Raw genomic sequence first — 18845 nt, 5'->3', positions numbered from 1 at the left:
CGTGGATTGGTCATGGTGAAGGGGTCAGGGGTCAGAGTGTCGGGAAGAATGGCGGTTGCTGGGGTCGGGGTCGAGAGCGAGACATCGGCCAGCGACTGGAAACGGGCGTTAAAGGATCGCTTGGTGGCTGTGGCCTCCCAGAAATGTAAGTGTACGCCGGAGTTTCACAGACCCGAAATGTTGGCTCTGTGTCTCTCTCTTCAGGAATGCTAATGAATATTTCCAGCAATTTCCGTTGAATAGATTCGGCGTTCCTGTAGGGGAGCTGCATTTCTGATATCAGCCTCCGCACAGGTGATCAAACATATATCTGTTGTAAGATGCTGAAAGCTAGAGTCAGTAAATGTAGAGCTGGAAAAGCAGAGCAGGTCAGACAACATCCAAAAAGCAAGAAAGTCAACTGGAGCCCTAGTTTTGAACAAAATAGCTTCTCAAATGGTCTTCTAAACATTTTTTTTAAAGCTGTTTTGATGGTTCATTCCTCAGTCACTCTTGCATGGAGTGAGTTCCATATACGTACATCTTCTGGATGAAAAAGTACCTCCTGTTCCTTTCCTTAAGACTGTGGCCTCTAGTTATTGATCCTCTTCTAAAGGGCAAAGTTTCTACTTATCTAGACTATGTATTCCGCTCATAACTTTGTACAATCCAATCCGGTGTCTTCCCCCACCTCCCGCCTTCAGTTTTTCCTGTTCTAAGGAAAACAACCCCATCATATTCAGAGATAGTAGGAACTGCAGATGCTGGAGAATCTGAGACAACGAGGTGCAGAGCTTCAAAATCTCCCCTCCCCCCACCGCATCCCAAAACCAGCCCAGCTCGTCCCTGCCTCCCTAACCTGTTCTTCCTCCCACCTATCCCCTCCTCCTACCTACTAACCTCATCCCGCCCCCTTGACCTGTCTGTCCTCCCTGGACTGACCTATCCCCTCCCTAACTCCTCACCTTTACTGGCTCCATCCCCGCCTCTACGACCTGTCTGTTTCCTCTCCACCTATCTTCTCCTCTGTCCATTTTCTATCCGCCTCCCCCTCTCTCCCTATTTATTTCAGAACCCTCTTCCCCTCCCCCATTTCTGATGAAGGGTCTAGGCCCGAAACGTCAGCCTTTCTGCTCCTATGATGCTGCTTGGCCTGCTGTGTTCATCCAGCTCTGCACCTTGTTCCATCATATCCAGTATCTCTTCATAGCTGGAATGCCCCAACCCAGGCAACATCGTGATGAATCTCCTTTCCACTGACCGTATTCCAATCACAACCTTCCTATAGTGTAGTGAACGGAACTGCGCACGGTAGTCTAGCTCTGATTTAATAAGTACAGGTCCATCATAATCTCCCTGCTCTTGTATTCAGTGCCTTGACTAGTAAAGGCAAATATCTTTTATACCTTCTTAACCACCTCAACTACCTGTCCTGCTGCCTTGAAATATCTCTGGACAGGCACACTATGGTCCCTCCTTATGTCTTCCTAATGACTTCCTAATGTCCTTCCATTCAACAAGTACTCCCTTGTCTTGTTAGACCTCCCAAAACGTGTTACTTTGTACCTTTCAGGATTAAAATCCATTTGCCATTGTTTAGCCCATCTGACCAGCCATTCATATCATCCTGTAGTCTAACGCTTCCTGCCTTGCTATTTACACCACTAATTTTTATCATCTACAAACTTACTGATCATTCTCCTACATTCATGTCTGGATCATTAATGTACACACCAAACAGTAAGGGAATGCCAATGGGCATGGGTTTCCAGTCACAAAAACACACTTTGACTGTCGCTGTTTGCTTTCTGCTACTAAACCAATTTTGAATCAAATTTGCAAAGTTGTCCTGGATCCCATGGACTCTTTGTTTCGTAATCAATCTGACGTGCAAAATCTTGTCAAAAGCCTTGCTGAAGTCCCATGTGGACCACATCAACTGCATTACCCTTAGCTAAGCGCCTAGTCACCTCAAAATTCAATCAAATTTGTTAGACATTATCTCCCTCTCACAAAGCCATGCTGACTGTCCTTGATTAATCTATGCCTCTCTAAGCAGAGATTAATTCTGTCCCTCCAAACTATTTTCAATTATTTCCCTATCACTGATGTTAGACTTGCTGCCCTGTGGTTTCCTGGTTTATCCCAGGGGGTACACACCCCGTGTTGTTAGTCACTAACAATCCCCATTAACAACTATTCACCCTCCTTTGTCTGTCCAACTGTCTTTCTCTCTCTTTGGGCTCTATCCTATCGTTTACTCCCTACCCCACCCACCTCCCTATTTTCTGCATATAAACTGACGTTTTCCCAGCCGCCATCAGTTCTGAGGAAGGGTCACTGGACCTGAAACGTTAACTCTGTTTTCTCCTCCACAGATGCTGCCAGACCTGCTGAGCTTTTCCAGGAACTTTGTTTTTGTCCCTGATTTACAGCATCCGCAGTTCTTTTGGTTTTTATTTGGAGGTTATAAAGCATGTTGGTGAGGCCTTGTCTGGAGTACTGTGTCCAGTACTGTTTGCTCTGCTATAGGAAGGATATTATTAAATTTGAGAGGGTGTAGAAAAGATTTACAAGGATATTACCGAGAATGGAGGGTTTCAGTTAATAGAAGAGGCTGGATCGGCCAGGACTTTTTTAACTGTAGTATAGGAGATTGAGGGGTGGCCTAATAGAAGTTTATAAAATCATGAGGGAGATAGACAAGGTGAATAGCAAAAGTCTTTCACTTAGGGTAGGCTGATAGGAGTAAGACTTAAAAGCGACCTGAGGGCAAACTTTTACACGTGGTGGGTGGTTCGTATATGGAATGGACCACCAGAGGAAGTGGTAGATGCAGGTTTAATTACAACATTTAAAAGACATTTGGACAGATACATGAATAGGAAAGGTTTGGAGGGATATGAGCCAAATGCAGGCAAATGGGACTAATTTAGTTTGGGAAACTTGGTTGGCATGGACGAGTTGGACCTAAGGGCCTGTTTCTATGCTGTATGACTCTGATTCTATGACTGTACATCCAGATATGACGTTAAAAATTATGTAAGTAAGTTCATGACATTATCCTTCCTGAGAGAAGTGTTAATGGTTCTATCTAATTTCAAATGAAACAGCTAAAACAACAGATCAAGAACTAAAGGATAATGAGATGGATCTCTTCACCAAATATTACGTTGAATGGAGAGGGGGCAGGAAAAAGAACAATCTATCTTACAAAAGCATCCCAAGATTTTATTATAGGGTAAGTCTTTTTTATTTCAATTAACAAATAAATAACACTTTCTACTCTGTAAAATTACAATCTTAATAAAAACCGAAATATCTGCAGATGCCGTAAATCAGGAACAGAAACAGAAGTTGCTGGTAAAGCTCAGCTGGTCTGGCAGCATCTGTGAAGAAAAATCAGAGTTAATGTTTCGGGTCCGGTGACCCTTCCTCAGAACTCAGGAAATTACAATCTCATTTGTTAAATCTCTGGTAATCTTAAATAAATGTTAATGTTTACCTTAAATCCATTTTATTGTTCTACTACAATAATTGAAGGCCTTTTTATTCTGGTAAAGGTTTTAATTTCCCAGAAAACTTTAATTTCCCACTGCTTTTCCCAAAGGATGACTCTTAAGGGTAAAATTTCAAGAATGCCAGTCAATTCTCCATCTGTGGTCTTCTCAAGTGGTCATTGTTGAAGCGTGACCTAACAGTTTGTGTGGATTGGGATACTTTCCAAGGTTGGCAATCAGTCCTTGTGCTGGCCAATTATATCCCACATGTCTTCCAGCAGGTCTCGCTGCACAACAGTTTTGAGCAGGAAACATGGTAGACGTGTACCTCATTCCCCGTTTGGAGAGACAATCCGTTCATCTGTCCTACTGTGATAAACTAACTCAACACCCACAAAAGATAAATCTATAATTTTCCTGAGTTTGATGACTCAATAACACATTGAATTAGGTGGTTCCATGTGGAATCTTAGAGGGATGCCTTGGTTTCTAAAATGTCATTTCCAGTCTCCTCCTCTTGTGTGAATTGAAGTAAGAGGACCTGTAAGAAGAAATTTCATTTATACAGATGTGGTTAGTACATTCTATCTTCTTAAAAAAAAATTATTATTATTGTTCAGCTTCAACTTTGAATTTAGATTCTGTCCAGTTTCGAAACAAAGGTTAACTAACAATTGATTCATATTATTGATCATGGATACTGATGTGAATTAAAAGTCAGCACTACCACAATTTCTTTGTGGTTTTAAGTGCATAATGAGCTCAACAGTAACTCTTTTAAAATTCCATGGCCTGCTTAATGTTCAACAACTTTTAAATGACCAACTCTGGAAAAATAGAATCATTGAATCTCTACAGTACAGAAAGAGGCCATTCGGTCCATCAAGTCAGCACAGACCCCATCCTATCCCTGTAGCCCTGCATTAACCCGTGGCCAATTCATCTAACCTGCACATCTTTCGACTGTGGAACACACGGTTGAAACCCACACACATATGGGGAGAATTTGCTAACTCCAGACAGACATTCACCCAAGGCTAGAATTGAACCTGGGTCCCTGGAGCTGTGAGAGAGCCACAGCCTTTCATTGAAAAGCACACATCTGTTGAACTGCGTTCATGTTGTGCCACAATATGTGGATAGCCTTGCGATGAGTTCCTAAAATAAATTGGTATCCTACGGTTGAGTGAAGATCTGCAGTAAAGGGTTAAATGGCACCTAATCCACTGCTTCCCAGCAGCCACTTGTAACCAAGTTAACAGTGGCAATAGCATGGAAATTAATTATCCTGGCAATTTTTGACCAATGAATGATTCTGAACCAAGAGAGAAAATGGGCAAAAAAATGAAGGTGAAAAGACACCTTAAAAGGCAAAAGCAAATAATTGTATTCTGCAGTTATATGAAGTAAATGTATTGGAGAGTCAAATCAAAATCTAGATCAGAATGAATTTTATTAATGAACAGCAACAATATGCAGGGCAAAGTTTTAAATCCTGCAGAAACAGAAATTTTCGTTTAGAATGTATCAGAATTGGTAATTTAGTTGGATTTTATACTGCCTTTGGTATTTTATGTGCTGATTTCTCTGTAGGGTTAAAAATGTAATTAAACAGCATATTTCAATCCATGTAAATATTTTAATAAACTTTCCTTCCAATTCTGTATCAGCTTCCAGCAGAGGATGAAATTCTGTTGCAGAAATTAAGAGAAGAATCCAGGGCAGTATTTCTTCAAAGGAAGAGTAGAGAATTGTTGGATAATGAAGAGCTACAGGTCTGAAAAACCTTAAGTTTTTACCTAGTTGGGCTATCATAGAAAACAATTGAAAAGTTTAACTCTGTTAGGTGTTGCAATAACATTCTATGCTGCTGCAAGTTTCCTCAATAACTAGCAAGTGGAATTGTGTCTTTCACATGTGATCAATATCTCATCTCTGCATTTGTTTTCTCAATTCAATAATACTAAATATATTTTACCAACAGAAAAGGAAGGAAACTGTTGGAAATATTATTTTAAACCAGTGACAGATGGTGTAGTTACTTGCTTTATTTGTTTATTGGCTGACTAGTGTTAACTAATGAGTGGGTCTACGTGAAGTTTATTTCACAGGAGTTCTGATTTTAACACTGGACTTGACTCTATTGACTTAGAGTCATAAAGTCATACAGCATGGAAACAAACCCTTTGGTCCAACCAGTCCATGCCGAACATAACTCCAAATTAAACTAGTCCCACCTGTCTGCTCCTGGCACATGTCCCTCCAAACCTTTCCTATTCATGTATCCATCCAAATGTCTCTTAAAAGTTGTAATTGTACCCGCATCCGCCACTTTCTCAGGAGGTTCATTCCACACGTGAACCATCCTCTGTGTAAAAAAAATTTGCCTCATGTCTTTTCTTAAATCTGTCTCCTCTTAAAAATGTGCCCCCTAGTCTTGAAATTCCCCATCCTAGGGAAAAGACAACTGTTATCAACTCTATACCTCTCGTTATTTTATAAACTTCTATCAGGTCACCTCTCAGCCTCCTACGCTCCAGTGATTAAAGAACCAACCTATCCACCCTTTTTAACTCAAACCTTCCATACCCAACAACATCCTGGTAAATCTCTTCTGAACCCTCCCCAGCTTGATAATTATCTTTCCTATAACTGGGCGACCAGAACTGGACACAGTATTCCAGAAGATTCACCAATGTCCCGTACAACATCGACATAACGTCCCGACCCCTATACTCAAAGGACTGAGCAATGAAGACAAGCGTACAAACACCTTTTTAACCATCCTGCCTATGTTTAATGCAAACATCATAGAATTACAGCCCTAGGTCCCTCTCTTCTACAACACTATCCAAGGCTCTACCATTAATTGTATAAGCCTTATCCTTGTTTGTTGTACCAAAATGCAATATCTCGCATTTATCCAGATTGAACTCAATCTGCCATTTTAAGCCCATTGACTCATTTGATCAAGATACCTTTATAATCTTAGAAAACTACCATCACTGTCTACAATGCCACGAATTTTGGTGTCATCCGCAAACTTACTATGCCTTCTACGTTCTCATCCAAATCATTTATATAAATGACAAACAAAAGAGGACCCAAAACCAATCCCTGTGGAACACCGCTGGTCACAGGCATCCAGCCCGAAGAGCAACCCTCCACCGTTACTCTGTCTCCTGCTGTCAAGCCAATTATGTATCCGATTGGCAAGCTCACCCTGAATCGCATGTGACCTAACTTTACCAATTAGTCTACCATGCGGAACCTTGTCAAAGACTTTACTAAAATCCAAATAAACAACGTCCACTCCTCTGCCATCATCAATCTTTTTGGTAACTTCCTCAAAAATGCAATCAAGTTTGTGAGACATGATTTTCCTTGCAACAAACCATTGCTGACTGTCCCTAATCAATTTTTGCCTCTCTAAATGTCCACTAATCCTATCTTTTATAATCACCTCCAACAATTTACCCACAGCCAAAGTCAGACTCTCGGGTTATAATTCCCTGGTTTCTCATTACTACCTTTCTTAAACAAAAGTACGTTAGCCACCCTCCAGTCATCAGGTACTTCACCTGTAGTTATAGGTGATGCAAATATTTCTGCAAGGGGCCTCGTAATTTGCTCCCTTACTTCCCACAACGTTCTGGGAAACATTAGATCAAGTCCCTGAGATTTATCCACCTTTATGTTCTGTTAAGACCTCCCAAACTTCCTCTTCTATAATGTGAACTGTTTTAAAGCATCAAAGTTTATTTCTTTGCATTGTCTAGCCTCCATTTCTTTCTCCACAGTAAAAACTGACACAAAATATTCATCTAGTATCTGTCCCATCTCCTGGGGTTCAACACAGAGATGACCTCCTTGATCTTTAGGAGGTCCTACCCCCTTTCTAGTTACCCTTTTGCTCTTAATGTATTTGTTGAATCTCTTTGGATTATCCTTAATCTTACCTGCCACTGCTATCACATATCCCCTCTTTGCCTTCCTGATTTCTCTCTTAAGAATGCCCCTACATTCTTCATATTGATTAAGAAATTCAATTGAACCAAATTGTCTATATCTAATAAAAGATTTTTTTTTATTCTTGACTAGAACCTCAAAAGCTTTATTCGTCCATTGTTCCTTAATTTTACCAGCTTACCCTTCACTCTAACAGGAACAAAATTCCTCTGAACTCTCAGCATCACTGTCTTGAATGCCTCCCACTTGTCAATGTCCTTTTACCTGTGAACAGTACCTTCAGATATAGCCCCTATATTGGATTACCCTTAAATTGATCCCATTTAAGCAAGACATTGGTGTTAAAATTCTAATCCTTGTTTTCTGTGGCTAACCTTTTTTCTGTAATCTCCTTGAATCCCCACCATCTTCCAAGATATCTACACTTCTTTAATTTGCTTTAGCCCTTTTGCCGATCTATCTCACCTTTGCTCCTTAAGGTGCTGTTTAAAATCTATCTGTGACCAAATGTTTGACCAAGTTTTTGGTCATCTGTCCTCGTCTCCTTGGTGCCATTGCTTTATACTTCCCATGTAAAGCACCTTGGGATATTTTATGTTAATGGTTATTTGTAAATAAATGTTGCTATTAATGAAGCAATAGTGAAATGTTACAAAATTAAAAAAATAAAAATATAAATTAGATTGCCATTCAATAAAAACTAGTAGTACATTTAGATTTTGTTTTTAAAGGATTGGGTAAATTCCTTGTATTTATGAAAAAAAAAGTATCTCAGACTTCTTTGTTGATAATATAGTTGGGAAGGTATGGAGCCTCGGGAGAAAAGAGAGTTATTTACAAAGCAGAATGGTGTATTCTTTAATAGCAACCACAAATCTGCTTGCACCTGCGGCCTGTTGCTCAATTGTGTAGAATGAGAGAAATTTTGAAAAAAAAAAAATACAGCAAACATTTATTACTGGCACTTATTGGACCAGATGTGTGCCAATTGATCAAATATTCCGGATAATCGAGAGGTCTACACAATCATTGTAAAAACACACTAAGTAAAAGAAAAGTAATGCCAGAGTTACACGCATCTGTTATACTTTTACAATATGCATCACTTAAATGATAAAGCAACTTTGCTTTAAATAAAACTTACTGGCAGAGAGCCTTCTCACTCACCCTTGTCTGAGTACTTGGACATCCAGGTAGATCGCGGTGTTTGAAGTGAATTTGACTTGAAATTGAATCGATTGTTGAGATTTTGTGTGGCCATATGATTGAACAACAAATATATTTACATTGATTTAAATAAATTAGAAAACTTTAATAATTGAACAGAATAATAAAACTTCTCTGTATTTGAGGTGTATAATTTTTACTGGTTTATCGAGAGTACCAGTTCGTAAGATGCTGGCTAAAACGAAGTTTGTTGTTTATCTTCTAGAAAAGATTTCATTGGATGTGTAATAATAGTGAATTGTCCTTTTGAAAAAGAAGCCATTTTGACAGTAATCATGAGATGAAATCCTAGTATTCATGACACCATATGTTATTAAAGTAAATGTCAAAACAGTTTTGGTTATTTAACATATATTTGAAATAAAACTCATTTAAAATAATTTTGTCTTTGAATGCAACAGCTGAAAATCAGACAAAGTGAAATATAAAGTTATTTCAGGTATAGGCAGCCAATTATAGATAGGGAACAGAACAAATAAGAACCAAGAATGCCACCGAGCCTCCAACTGGTTAGCACTTTGTTTAACCTCGGTCATAAGTTGCCTTTCAAGTTGCAAATTTGAAGCAGTTTCCATTTCAGTTTGCTTTTCATAGAATCACTACAGCATGGAAGCAGGCCATTCGGCCCATCGAGTCAATGTCGACCGACCCTCCAAAGAGCACCCCAGCCCCTTACCCTGTCCCTGTAGCCCTGCATTATCCCATGGCTAATCCACCTACCCTACACATCCCTGTACACTATAGGCAGTTTAGCAGGGCCAATCCTCCTATACAGCACATCTTTGGACGGAAGGAAACCGATGCAGACACGGGGCGAATGTGCAAACTTCACACGGTTACCCAAGGGTGGTTTGTGTGTGATTGTTGAATTAGAGCTGGAATTATTGGTTACTTTGCTATGCCGTAATTTTCTGTGTTTCAAGCTGACAGGAGTGAAAGCAATTTCAGATACATTTTGCAAGGCCACAACAGTGAATCACTGAACCAGTTGGTTTGTGAACATGTTCTAAACACAGCAGATTTGAAAGAATCTATAATTTAAACTGCAAAATATTTTGTCATTGTAGTACTTTTTAGAGACGATGATGCATATCAACACTATTTTGGCAGTAAAATCTGGCAAGTGCAATAAAGGGGCTTTTTAGCTCTTAGCTCACGCTTCTATTCTGGACTTCCAAAGGACACTTTGAGTCTCAAATAGTTATAGTCAAATGTGGATCTATATGCATAATATTCCTTTTTTATTTTGTTTTATAGAATTTGTGGTTCTTACTAGACAAACATCAAACCCCTCCTCTGATAGGAGAGGAAGCAATGATAAATTATGAAAGTTTTCTGGAGGTCAAAGAGAAAGCCGGACAGAAATGCAAGTAAGTTTCATTTATGAGCATCTTTTGTGATAAAGTTAAAAGAAAACCTCTAGATATTAAAATCATTTTCTTACTGATTTAAGTCCAGTGCATGTAAGAAATTAAGCAATGAAAACTATTCTGGTGTGTATTTTTGACAATAAAGATTTTAACAATATAGATCATAGAAATGTCTCAAATTTGACCCGTCTTAACCTGAATTAAGAACATAATCGAATTAAGTAGGTACCGTTAGCTAAACAATAATTATAGCAGAATTTCCTCAACAGTATCATCTTGCTTTATTTTCAGTAGCCCCAGATTTCAGTGTGATTATTCATTGTGTGTAATTGATACTTAGATCATACTTTGTTTCCTTCCCTAACCATACATGTGCAGAATAGAGGCAGAATCAATTGACAAATTCAAGAAAGAAATAGATATGTTTCTAATGAAAAGCAGGATAAAGGGCGATGGGAAGCAGGCAGCAAAGTGGAGTTGAGATTGGGATAAGATCAGCCATGATCATGTTAAAAGGCAGAGCGGGCTTGAAGGGTTGAATTACCTACTCCCACCCCTAATTCTGTGGTGTTCCTGATTTGCATTGCTCATGTGAGTCCCCAGAATGCCTATTGGCACTGTGCTGTCAGACTAAAAATAACAATCTCTGTGCCAAGTTACAGCAGAAAGCAGGAAAGAAGAAACACAGTCTGTTGCTTGGCATTGCTTAATCATGTATTTTATTAGAAACAATACTTTTAAATGTTGATTCTGTGGCTTTCCATTTCAATTCTATTTTAGTGAGCATTTTCACATGATCTTTTTGCTATCACTACTTGCATTTTAATGTTATCCAACAGGCAGTTCTTTGCAGCTAAGATTTTTGCAAAACTCTTGCACAATGATGCATATGGAAGGATCTCCATAATGCAGTTCTTCAACTATGTCATGCGAAAAGGTAGCAGACTCTTAAGATGCAAATTAATAGTTAAATTTGTATTGTTTTTACACAATCTTAGTTATAACACAACCGTACTAAATCTGTTTAATCTTTAGTTTGGTTGCATCAGACAAGGATAGGGCTGAGTTTGTATGATGTAGCAGGTCAAGGATATCTTCGTGAATCTGTAAGTATCCTACCTTTATGTTCAAATCTGACAATTTTTACCGTATTTCAATCTCATTGTGTTTTATGGTATATTAACTTGACGTTAAAATAAATCAACAGGATTTGGAAAATTACATTTTGGAGTTGATTCCAACTTTACCACAGCTAGATGGCTTAGAAAAGTCCTTCTATTCATTCTACGTGTGCACTGCTGTTAGAAAATTCTTTTTCTTCCTCGACCCACTCAGAACAGGCAAGTTCATATTTCCTCGCCTAAGTTGTAAACCCTGTAACGTTTATCATGTCTTAGCCATGTAAATATTTTGTTCTTTTTGGGTATGCTTATCGTCTTCTCTATTTTAGATAGCAGTCTTCTGTATGGCTATTATGATTAACTGAGAGAGTGTGACTTGTTTTCTTACCCCGATACTAAGGTATGACTCTGAGCTGTTACAGCAATGCCGTGTTGAGTGCAGTCAGGCGCAATATGCTGAAACCTACTTGTTAAGAGCATTTGAGGTTCACATCATTCTTAATTGGTAATTCAAGTAAAAACTTTTCATTAAAAGTTCAGGGCTATTTTATTGAATTACTGAAACTAACATTCTCCTAAATTCAATCTGTATATTTTATACATAAATTAACAATTTAATGTTTGCTAAATTACCTAAATATGTAACTTGTTTTAATAATTACTTCTTATTCATAAGAACTAATATTTTTAATATTGGAAACTGGAGTTTCATATAAATTTTGAAAACTAACAATAGTATAAGTCAGCAATTTATTTCAGTTTTAGACGCAACGAGTAAAATGATTTCTGATAATTGTGGAGAAAAGACAAATTACTTATTTTTAAGAAAGGTTGTTGTTTTGTTTTGTTACACAAAAAATTATAAATAAATCTTAATTTAGTCTCAACATCCTACTCGGTATTTGCAAAAGAATTAATCTGAAGTAAATGGTTTTTGTATCACTTTCTAAATCTGTCAGAATATAGAGCTAATCTTTGTAGCATTTTGCCATTTCATTTTTTTTAGGAGCTGTGCGGTACTTGTTATGTTGATATATATTGCTGGCAGTGAGCAATTTTAAGATGCGGTTTAGTGATCATCAAGCAAAGTTCCCAATAATGTAATTCAGCTTCTAAAGAGCAGTCCTAAAGTACCTGGAAAAATTTCTACTTCTTTCACCAGTCATTTTTTTAAAATTACCAGTTTATATTGAATTATCAGAACAAGTTCAACACTGCAGAAAACTGGGTTGAGACTACCTAAATTTAATTCAAATGTGGCAGTCTGAATTATCGGATTGAATCAATCGGAATTAAAGTTGCTAGAATATGTTGATTTGCACTTCATCTTTACAATAGAGGACAGTATCTCCCTGTATTTGTGCTGATGATTCAAACTAACCTGACTTTCATATATTTAATACTGTTCTAGGCAAGATAAAAATCCAAGATATTTTGGCTTGCAGCTTTTTGGATGATTTGTTGGAGGTAATTTTGGAGAAAGTTTGAATTTTTAAATATGATCTACTGATAGCAATGGAATGTTTCTGTAACTGTTTTTGCTTTCGTGTGTGTATTTGTAGCTCAGAGATGAGGAGCTCTCTAAGGAAAGTCAAGAATCAAATTGGTTTTCTGCACCTTCTGCATTGAGAGTATATGGTATGTGTTGGATACATACTGTTATGGTCCTTCATAACTTGTGCAGCATATCTGATGGTGTATGGTTTACTGTTGTGATTATTTTTATCTCTTAGGTCAGTACTTAAATCTAGATAAAGATCACAATGGAATGCTCAGCAAAGAAGAGCTATCACGTTATGGTACTGGAACTCTTACGGGCGTGTTTTTGGATAGGGTTTTTCAGGAGTGCCTAACATATGATGGAGAAATGGTAACTGCTGACAAATAATTCACCTGCAACGACCAATCTCTTGTAAAATTGAGAAACTGTTTTGGATTTTAATTTTACCTTCTCTAAATTTCCTGGTTCAATCAATTTCTAGATACTATTTTTGAAAGAGTTTTTATTGCGGTAACCAACAACTGAATGCTTTTCCGTGGCTATATTAGAATATTAGTGATCTTGGGCACATCGGATTAAGGCTTAGACTTGCAGTGCAGCTTTAAATGCTTAGCCTAGTCTTAATTTAGTAAATTCTCATACATAAAGCCCATTACGTTGCTTTTTGTTCATATCTTAGAAAATATTAATTAAATTCTGTTCATCCTTTAAGCCAAGTAATTTTGAATGACTGAATTGTTAGAAGATAAATAATTATAAACAAGTGATAGTCTTGCCCAGAAGAGCAACGAAAATGGAGTTGGTTAAAAGCCCACACATTTAGTGTTTCGATATTGTCATTCAAGTTATATTGTGCTGTTTTATGCTAGAATAGAGAAAAAAATGTTTGTTTCAAGTGTAATGATCCGCTGGGGTAGTACACTGGAACTTCTTGGAGCTGTCATAAGTTAAAGGTGTTTAAATAAGGACACAAAATCTCCAATTTACATCATTTCCAAATGCAGATTGGTAGAAAACACTTGACTGTACTTAAGAATCACTATTCGTTACAAGTGACTGGATGCTATCTGCAGGTAAACAATTATACCCCATGGCGTTTAACACGACAAATTAAAACTCTAATCCCCTTATAAACTCTCATTGCAGACACAGACAAACAGACAGCAAAAAATAGGGTATGGACAGAAAAAAACGTGGGAGACAATTCAGTGCTTCCTATTCATAGGTTGCTGAGATAATCCTTATGGTTCCTATGCTGGTCAGAATATTGCTTTTCCATTGTCCTCCTTCAGATGCTCCCACTGATCTTCAAGAGACATGAAGTGGTTGGTTCTCTGTAAAAAAATCTCTGACTTGTCAAGTCACTGCAGAAGGAAACTCGAACTTGAAAGCAAGGTTTAAAATGGGATTTGACTTCAGAGAGCAGAGAAACAGCTCCTGTGGGGGTGGAGAACAAAACACTACTTCCTCTATCTTGTTCCTAGCCCAAAGCTGATCAGTTACTTCAGAACTAATTGTATGCTTGTTTGCAGGCAAAAGGCTTTTGTCATTGATAACTGGTCACTAGTCCATGGTCCAATTAACTTCTTGTTACCATTCAGCTGTATCTGTACACAAATTTTGAGACCAATAAGTCTGTAACTCAAACTTCAATTACTGTTTGACCATAGACTATGACATACAGGAAGAGAATTAGGCCATTTTGCTCGTCAAGTCTGCTTTGACATTATATTGTGGCTGATATGTTTTTCAACCCTGTTCTCCTGCCTTCTCCTTGTTACTATTGATCTCCTTACTAATTAAGAACCTATCTATCTTTGTCTTAAACACAGCCAATGGGCCAAGGAGTGGCAGATGGAGTTTAACTTAGATAAATGTAAGGTGCTGCATTTTGGAAAGGCAAATCAGGGCAGGACTTGTACACTTAATGCTAAGGTCCTGGGTGAGTGTTGCTGAACAAAGAGACATTGGGATGCAGCTTCATAGTTCCTTGAAAGTGGAGTCACAGGTAGATAGGATAGCAAAGAAGTCGTTTGGTATGCTTGCCTTAATTGGTCAGTGTATTGAGTATGGGAGTTAGGAGGTCATGTTGAGGTTGTACAGGACATTGGTTAAGTTACTTTTGGAATACTGCATTCAGTTCTGGTCTCCCTGCTATAGGAACAATGTTATGAAACTTGAAAGGGTTCAGAAAAGATTTACAAGGATGTTGCCAGGGTTGGAGGGTTTGAGCTGTAGGGAGAGGCTAAATAGGCTGGGGCTATTTTCTCTGCAGCATCAGAGGCTGAGGGGTGACCTTATAGAATCATGAGGAGCATGGATAGGATACATAGCCAAGGTCTTTTCCTCCGGTGGGGAAGTCCAAAACTAGAGGGCTTAGGTTTAAGGTGAGGGGGGAAATATTTAAAAGGGATCTAAAGGGCAGCTTTTTCAGAGAGGATGGTGCGTGTATGGAACAAGCTGCCAGGGAAAGTGATGGAGGATGGTACAATTACAACTTTTAAAAGGCAAGTGGATGGGTATATGAATAGGAAGGGTTTAGAGGGATACAGGCCAAATGCTGGCAAATGGGACAAGATTAATTTAGGATATCTAGTCTGTATGGACAAGTTGGACCGAAGGACCTGTTTCCATGCTGGACATCCCTATAAATTCTCTTCCAACACCCTCCCCTGCAACTATCACCACCACGACTCCCTGCGTTAAAGTTCATGTGACCTTGATTTGTGCCATCAGTTTGTCAACCTTATTCCAAATGCTTTGTGTGTTAAGATAATTGAGCCTTTAAGTTTGTTCTATTATTGAGTTTCCTTGCACTTTTATGTTTCCTTGGTACAAAATACTGCTTGCTGTGAGTGCTGTTTTATTTGCCTTTTAAAACATGCAGCAATCCTTTCAAACACAGGTTTTAAAACAGTTCCTTCTCATTTCAGTCTGCGATGTTAAAAAGCACAAAAATAAGAGTCTTTATGCAGGCAAGAGTGTGGTTAATGTTATTTTTTTAACTGTTAGAAACAAGCTTCAAGTGTCAGACTTTCATTCTGGTGCATGTAAAATGGAAAATGTGGAAACCATATTTCATGACAGTAATTATAAAGAGGGAATAAAATGTGTGCAGCAAGAAGTGACTGATTATTGCCCTCCACATAAACAGTAACATTGCTGGTAATATATTTTGTGTATCTGAAATTAGGAAATTGGTCATTCACTAAGTTGACAAATAAAAACACTTCGTACTTTTGAAGTTTATTTTCTGACGTCTTGTCTTAAGGATTACAAGACATATTTGGATTTTGTTCTTGCTTTGGAAAACCGAAAGGAACCTGCTGCACTTCAATATATCTTCAAATTACTGGATATGGAAAATAAGGGTTATCTTAACGTATTTTCCCTGAATTTTTTCTTCAGGGTGAGTATTATTTTTATTTTTGAAATCTTTTATTGAGTTTAATGTACATATTTCAAAATCATTTTCTGCCTGAGTGTTGGTGAATTCTTTATCAAGGTGAAAGATGTCACTGTTAGGATTAGAGCTCTTTTATTTCAGGCACCTAATGTCCATATCAAGCATTCTCCTATCAAATACTGACGCATAACAAAACTCTCTTCTGAAAAATATGCCTCTGCATTAACTTCAAAAGATCACACCATGTGCCATACCAGCATAATGCTAATTCTGTTTACTGTTCCAGCCATTCTGTAGGCTTTATGAACATTGCTCCTAACAGGATACTAAAAGTAATAATTAGTATCATGGGCACATGATTACTGGGAATTGGATTAAAATTACCATAACCCATTTTACCACTTCTCTTGAAGGCACCGCTGTCTTTAAATTGTCATTACTTTTTCAGCATTCATAAGTGGATAAGCAGAAATTTCCTCAAACGAAATGTCAGGAAGATCAAAGCGATTGTATTTTGTTTTTGCTGCAAAATTTGTTCCCTAATACCAGCACCAACTGTCTACCCCGACAAGTGTTAGAGGTAGAGCCAGACTATTTACAAACTTGGTAGCAGATTGTATGTAATTCCAAACTCCTCCTACACCATTACTGGCACTGCTGATTATTGACTCCATAATATTAAATGACTTTCACTATGCTTTAGCTCAAATGCTATTGAACGCATATCTATACCTTTGCCTGTCTAGAGTTAACTAGTCTAATGCTCTCCTAAACAACTTCTCTTCCTCCACCCCTATATTCTACCCTCTCTAAAACTTGGGCCATTCAAAACCTGGTTCAAACACACCAAATTTTTTTCACCCACCACTGCTATGCTTGTTGGTTAATTTTAGCTCCTGGTTAAGTGACATCTTAATTTCAAAATTGTTTTCAAACCCCTCTTTTTAATTTCCTCCACCCATACAACCTTCCAAGATAGCTGCACTCCTCCAATTCTGGCCTATTAATTACCTCTGATTTTAATTAACATCAATGGTTTCAAATAGCAAGCATCCCAGTTCTAGAATTCCCACTCCAAATACTTTTATCACTCTTCCTCTATAAGATGCTTCTGAAAATCTACTGTACGGTACTAACCCTAATATTGCCATATATAGCTTGCTATCAATTTTCTGTTTGAAAGCACTTGTTAAAATTTTAGGACAGTAAAGGCACTATGTAGAGTGTGTTGCAGTAATAGGAGCAGTAGCATAGAGGATCCTTGCAACCAGCAGACAGAATGTACTTTCATTCCATCAATCTGGTGTACATTTCAACTCTCAAGTCACTTGAGGTTTAAAAAAAATTATGCCTAGCCATCCAGTTTCTTGAATGTGTCCTATTGATTAAGGTAATGTATTTTGTGTGGTCCAATGCTATATAGTTGTAGTTAATATAGCTTTCAATATCTAATACCTACATGTGTATTTAAAGTAAGGATATGAAATGTAATCATGTTTCTGCAATTACTTGTTTACAACAATTTCTGAATACCTTTGGTTCTTTTTTATTAATACCAGCTATACATGCTGAACTATAGTAAATTTTTAAAGCAATATTTTAATTTACATAATATCGAACTATTCAGTCCAAAAAAGTCCCAGATTAATTAACTGTCTTTCCTGAACTTGTGATTGTAAATATGATATTCCTTAGAATGGTAAAACGAACTTGCAGTTCTGCACTTGTGAAGGAGGGCTGGAATGGCAACCTATCAATGTAAAAGTTTGCACAGTACTTTTGCCCATACTATTTAAAATATCAACTAAGTGTATTCTAGCGTGGTGTAATAGGATCTTCATAAAGGTAGAATATTCTGTTAAGATCCGATGATTTGCTCGTTTGCTAACCTCTTCTTAACATACAGGCAAGCACTAATTCTTTGTACTCCAAATAAATCTTACTGTAGTTCTGTATTTTTTGTTTATACAGGCTATACAGGAGCAAATGAAACTTCATGGGCAGGAGCCAGTTTCTTTTCAGGATGTTAAGGTATCTTGTAACATGAGACGACATCTTGATGTTTAATAATACTTTACAAATAAAGCTACTTTTGAGGGAAAATGTTGGGTTTCCATTCTCCAACAACCCATGGTCTATAGTAAAAACTAAGTGCTGGAAAATCTCAGTAGGTCTGACATCATCTATAAGCACAAGGGAAAATTAACTGAGTCCAATATGCCTCTTCCACATCTTTCAAGTTCCAAAGAATTGTCATGGGTTTTATGCTATATAGACTGTCAATAAAGGTTATAGTAGAGAATGCCCTGGTATTGTGTACATGTAACAAAATTTCAGTTGTGCTACAATGTTGAAATGTGGCTGGAATAAATGATTCTGGCTGCTGTACCTCCAGTACTTATTCTGTGGCATTTCCAAGTACATCGTACAACTAACTCAATCTTGCACTACAGCGTAAGGTCCGGTTATTTTTATTCTGATTCTCTGGGCATGGATTTCTGATCCAACAGAACTGTGTAAACCCCTTTCCAAGTTAAACAATGATAGCAGCTATGATGCTGTGGAGTTAGACCTACTGCAGAGATGGGACTAAACTGAACAAGAAATAATAATCGAACAAGAAAGGACATGAGTGATAAATTGAGATGACCGAGTTCAGTTTTTGTCCTTAACACATGCTGGGGAGAAGGTACATCTCTATGTTCTGGCCTGGATTTAAAGTTCAAAAATGCTAAACTCCAAAGATTGGCCAAGGAACAATTTCCCAGCTCA

The 18845-nt window shown here is 37.8% G+C and overlaps 1 protein-coding gene across 1 annotated transcript; it reads left to right on the top strand.

The window, feature by feature from the left end:
- The first annotated feature begins 14 nt into the window (after nt 1-14).
- On the top strand, nt 15-18835 carry ppp2r3c (protein phosphatase 2, regulatory subunit B'', gamma). Its single transcript, XM_020529877.2, has 12 exons — nt 15-145; nt 3093-3220; nt 5150-5254; nt 9933-10045; nt 10885-10982; nt 11081-11151; nt 11253-11385; nt 12578-12633; nt 12729-12804; nt 12900-13036; nt 15939-16076; nt 18045-18835. Exons 1-12 carry the CDS (start codon nt 49-51, stop codon nt 18138-18140), a joined length of 1248 nt encoding a protein of 415 aa, XP_020385466.2. The 5' UTR covers nt 15-48; the 3' UTR covers nt 18141-18835.
- The last annotated feature ends 10 nt before the right edge of the window (nt 18836-18845 follow it).

Source organism: Rhincodon typus, chromosome 8, assembly GCF_021869965.1.
Source record: "Rhincodon typus isolate 14 chromosome 8, sRhiTyp1.1, whole genome shotgun sequence".
NCBI classification, from domain to species: domain Eukaryota; kingdom Metazoa; phylum Chordata; class Chondrichthyes; order Orectolobiformes; family Rhincodontidae; genus Rhincodon; species Rhincodon typus.
The sequence above is the reverse complement of the archived record's forward strand: the minus strand, read 5'-3'. Positions and strand labels throughout refer to the sequence as shown.

Bases quoted from the DNA above. Each gene is read 5' to 3' on its own strand.
- ppp2r3c (XM_020529877.2), top strand. From the start codon at position 49: ATGGCGGTTGCTGGGGTCGGGGTCGAGAGCGAGACATCGGCCAGCGAC. The intron at 11,386-12,577 runs GCAAGTTCATAT...ATACTGTTCTAG, and splicing joins CCTCGACCCACTCAGAACAG to GCAAGATAAAAATCCAAGAT. The intron at 16,077-18,044 runs GTGAGTATTATT...TTGTTTATACAG, and splicing joins CCCTGAATTTTTTCTTCAGG to GCTATACAGGAGCAAATGAA.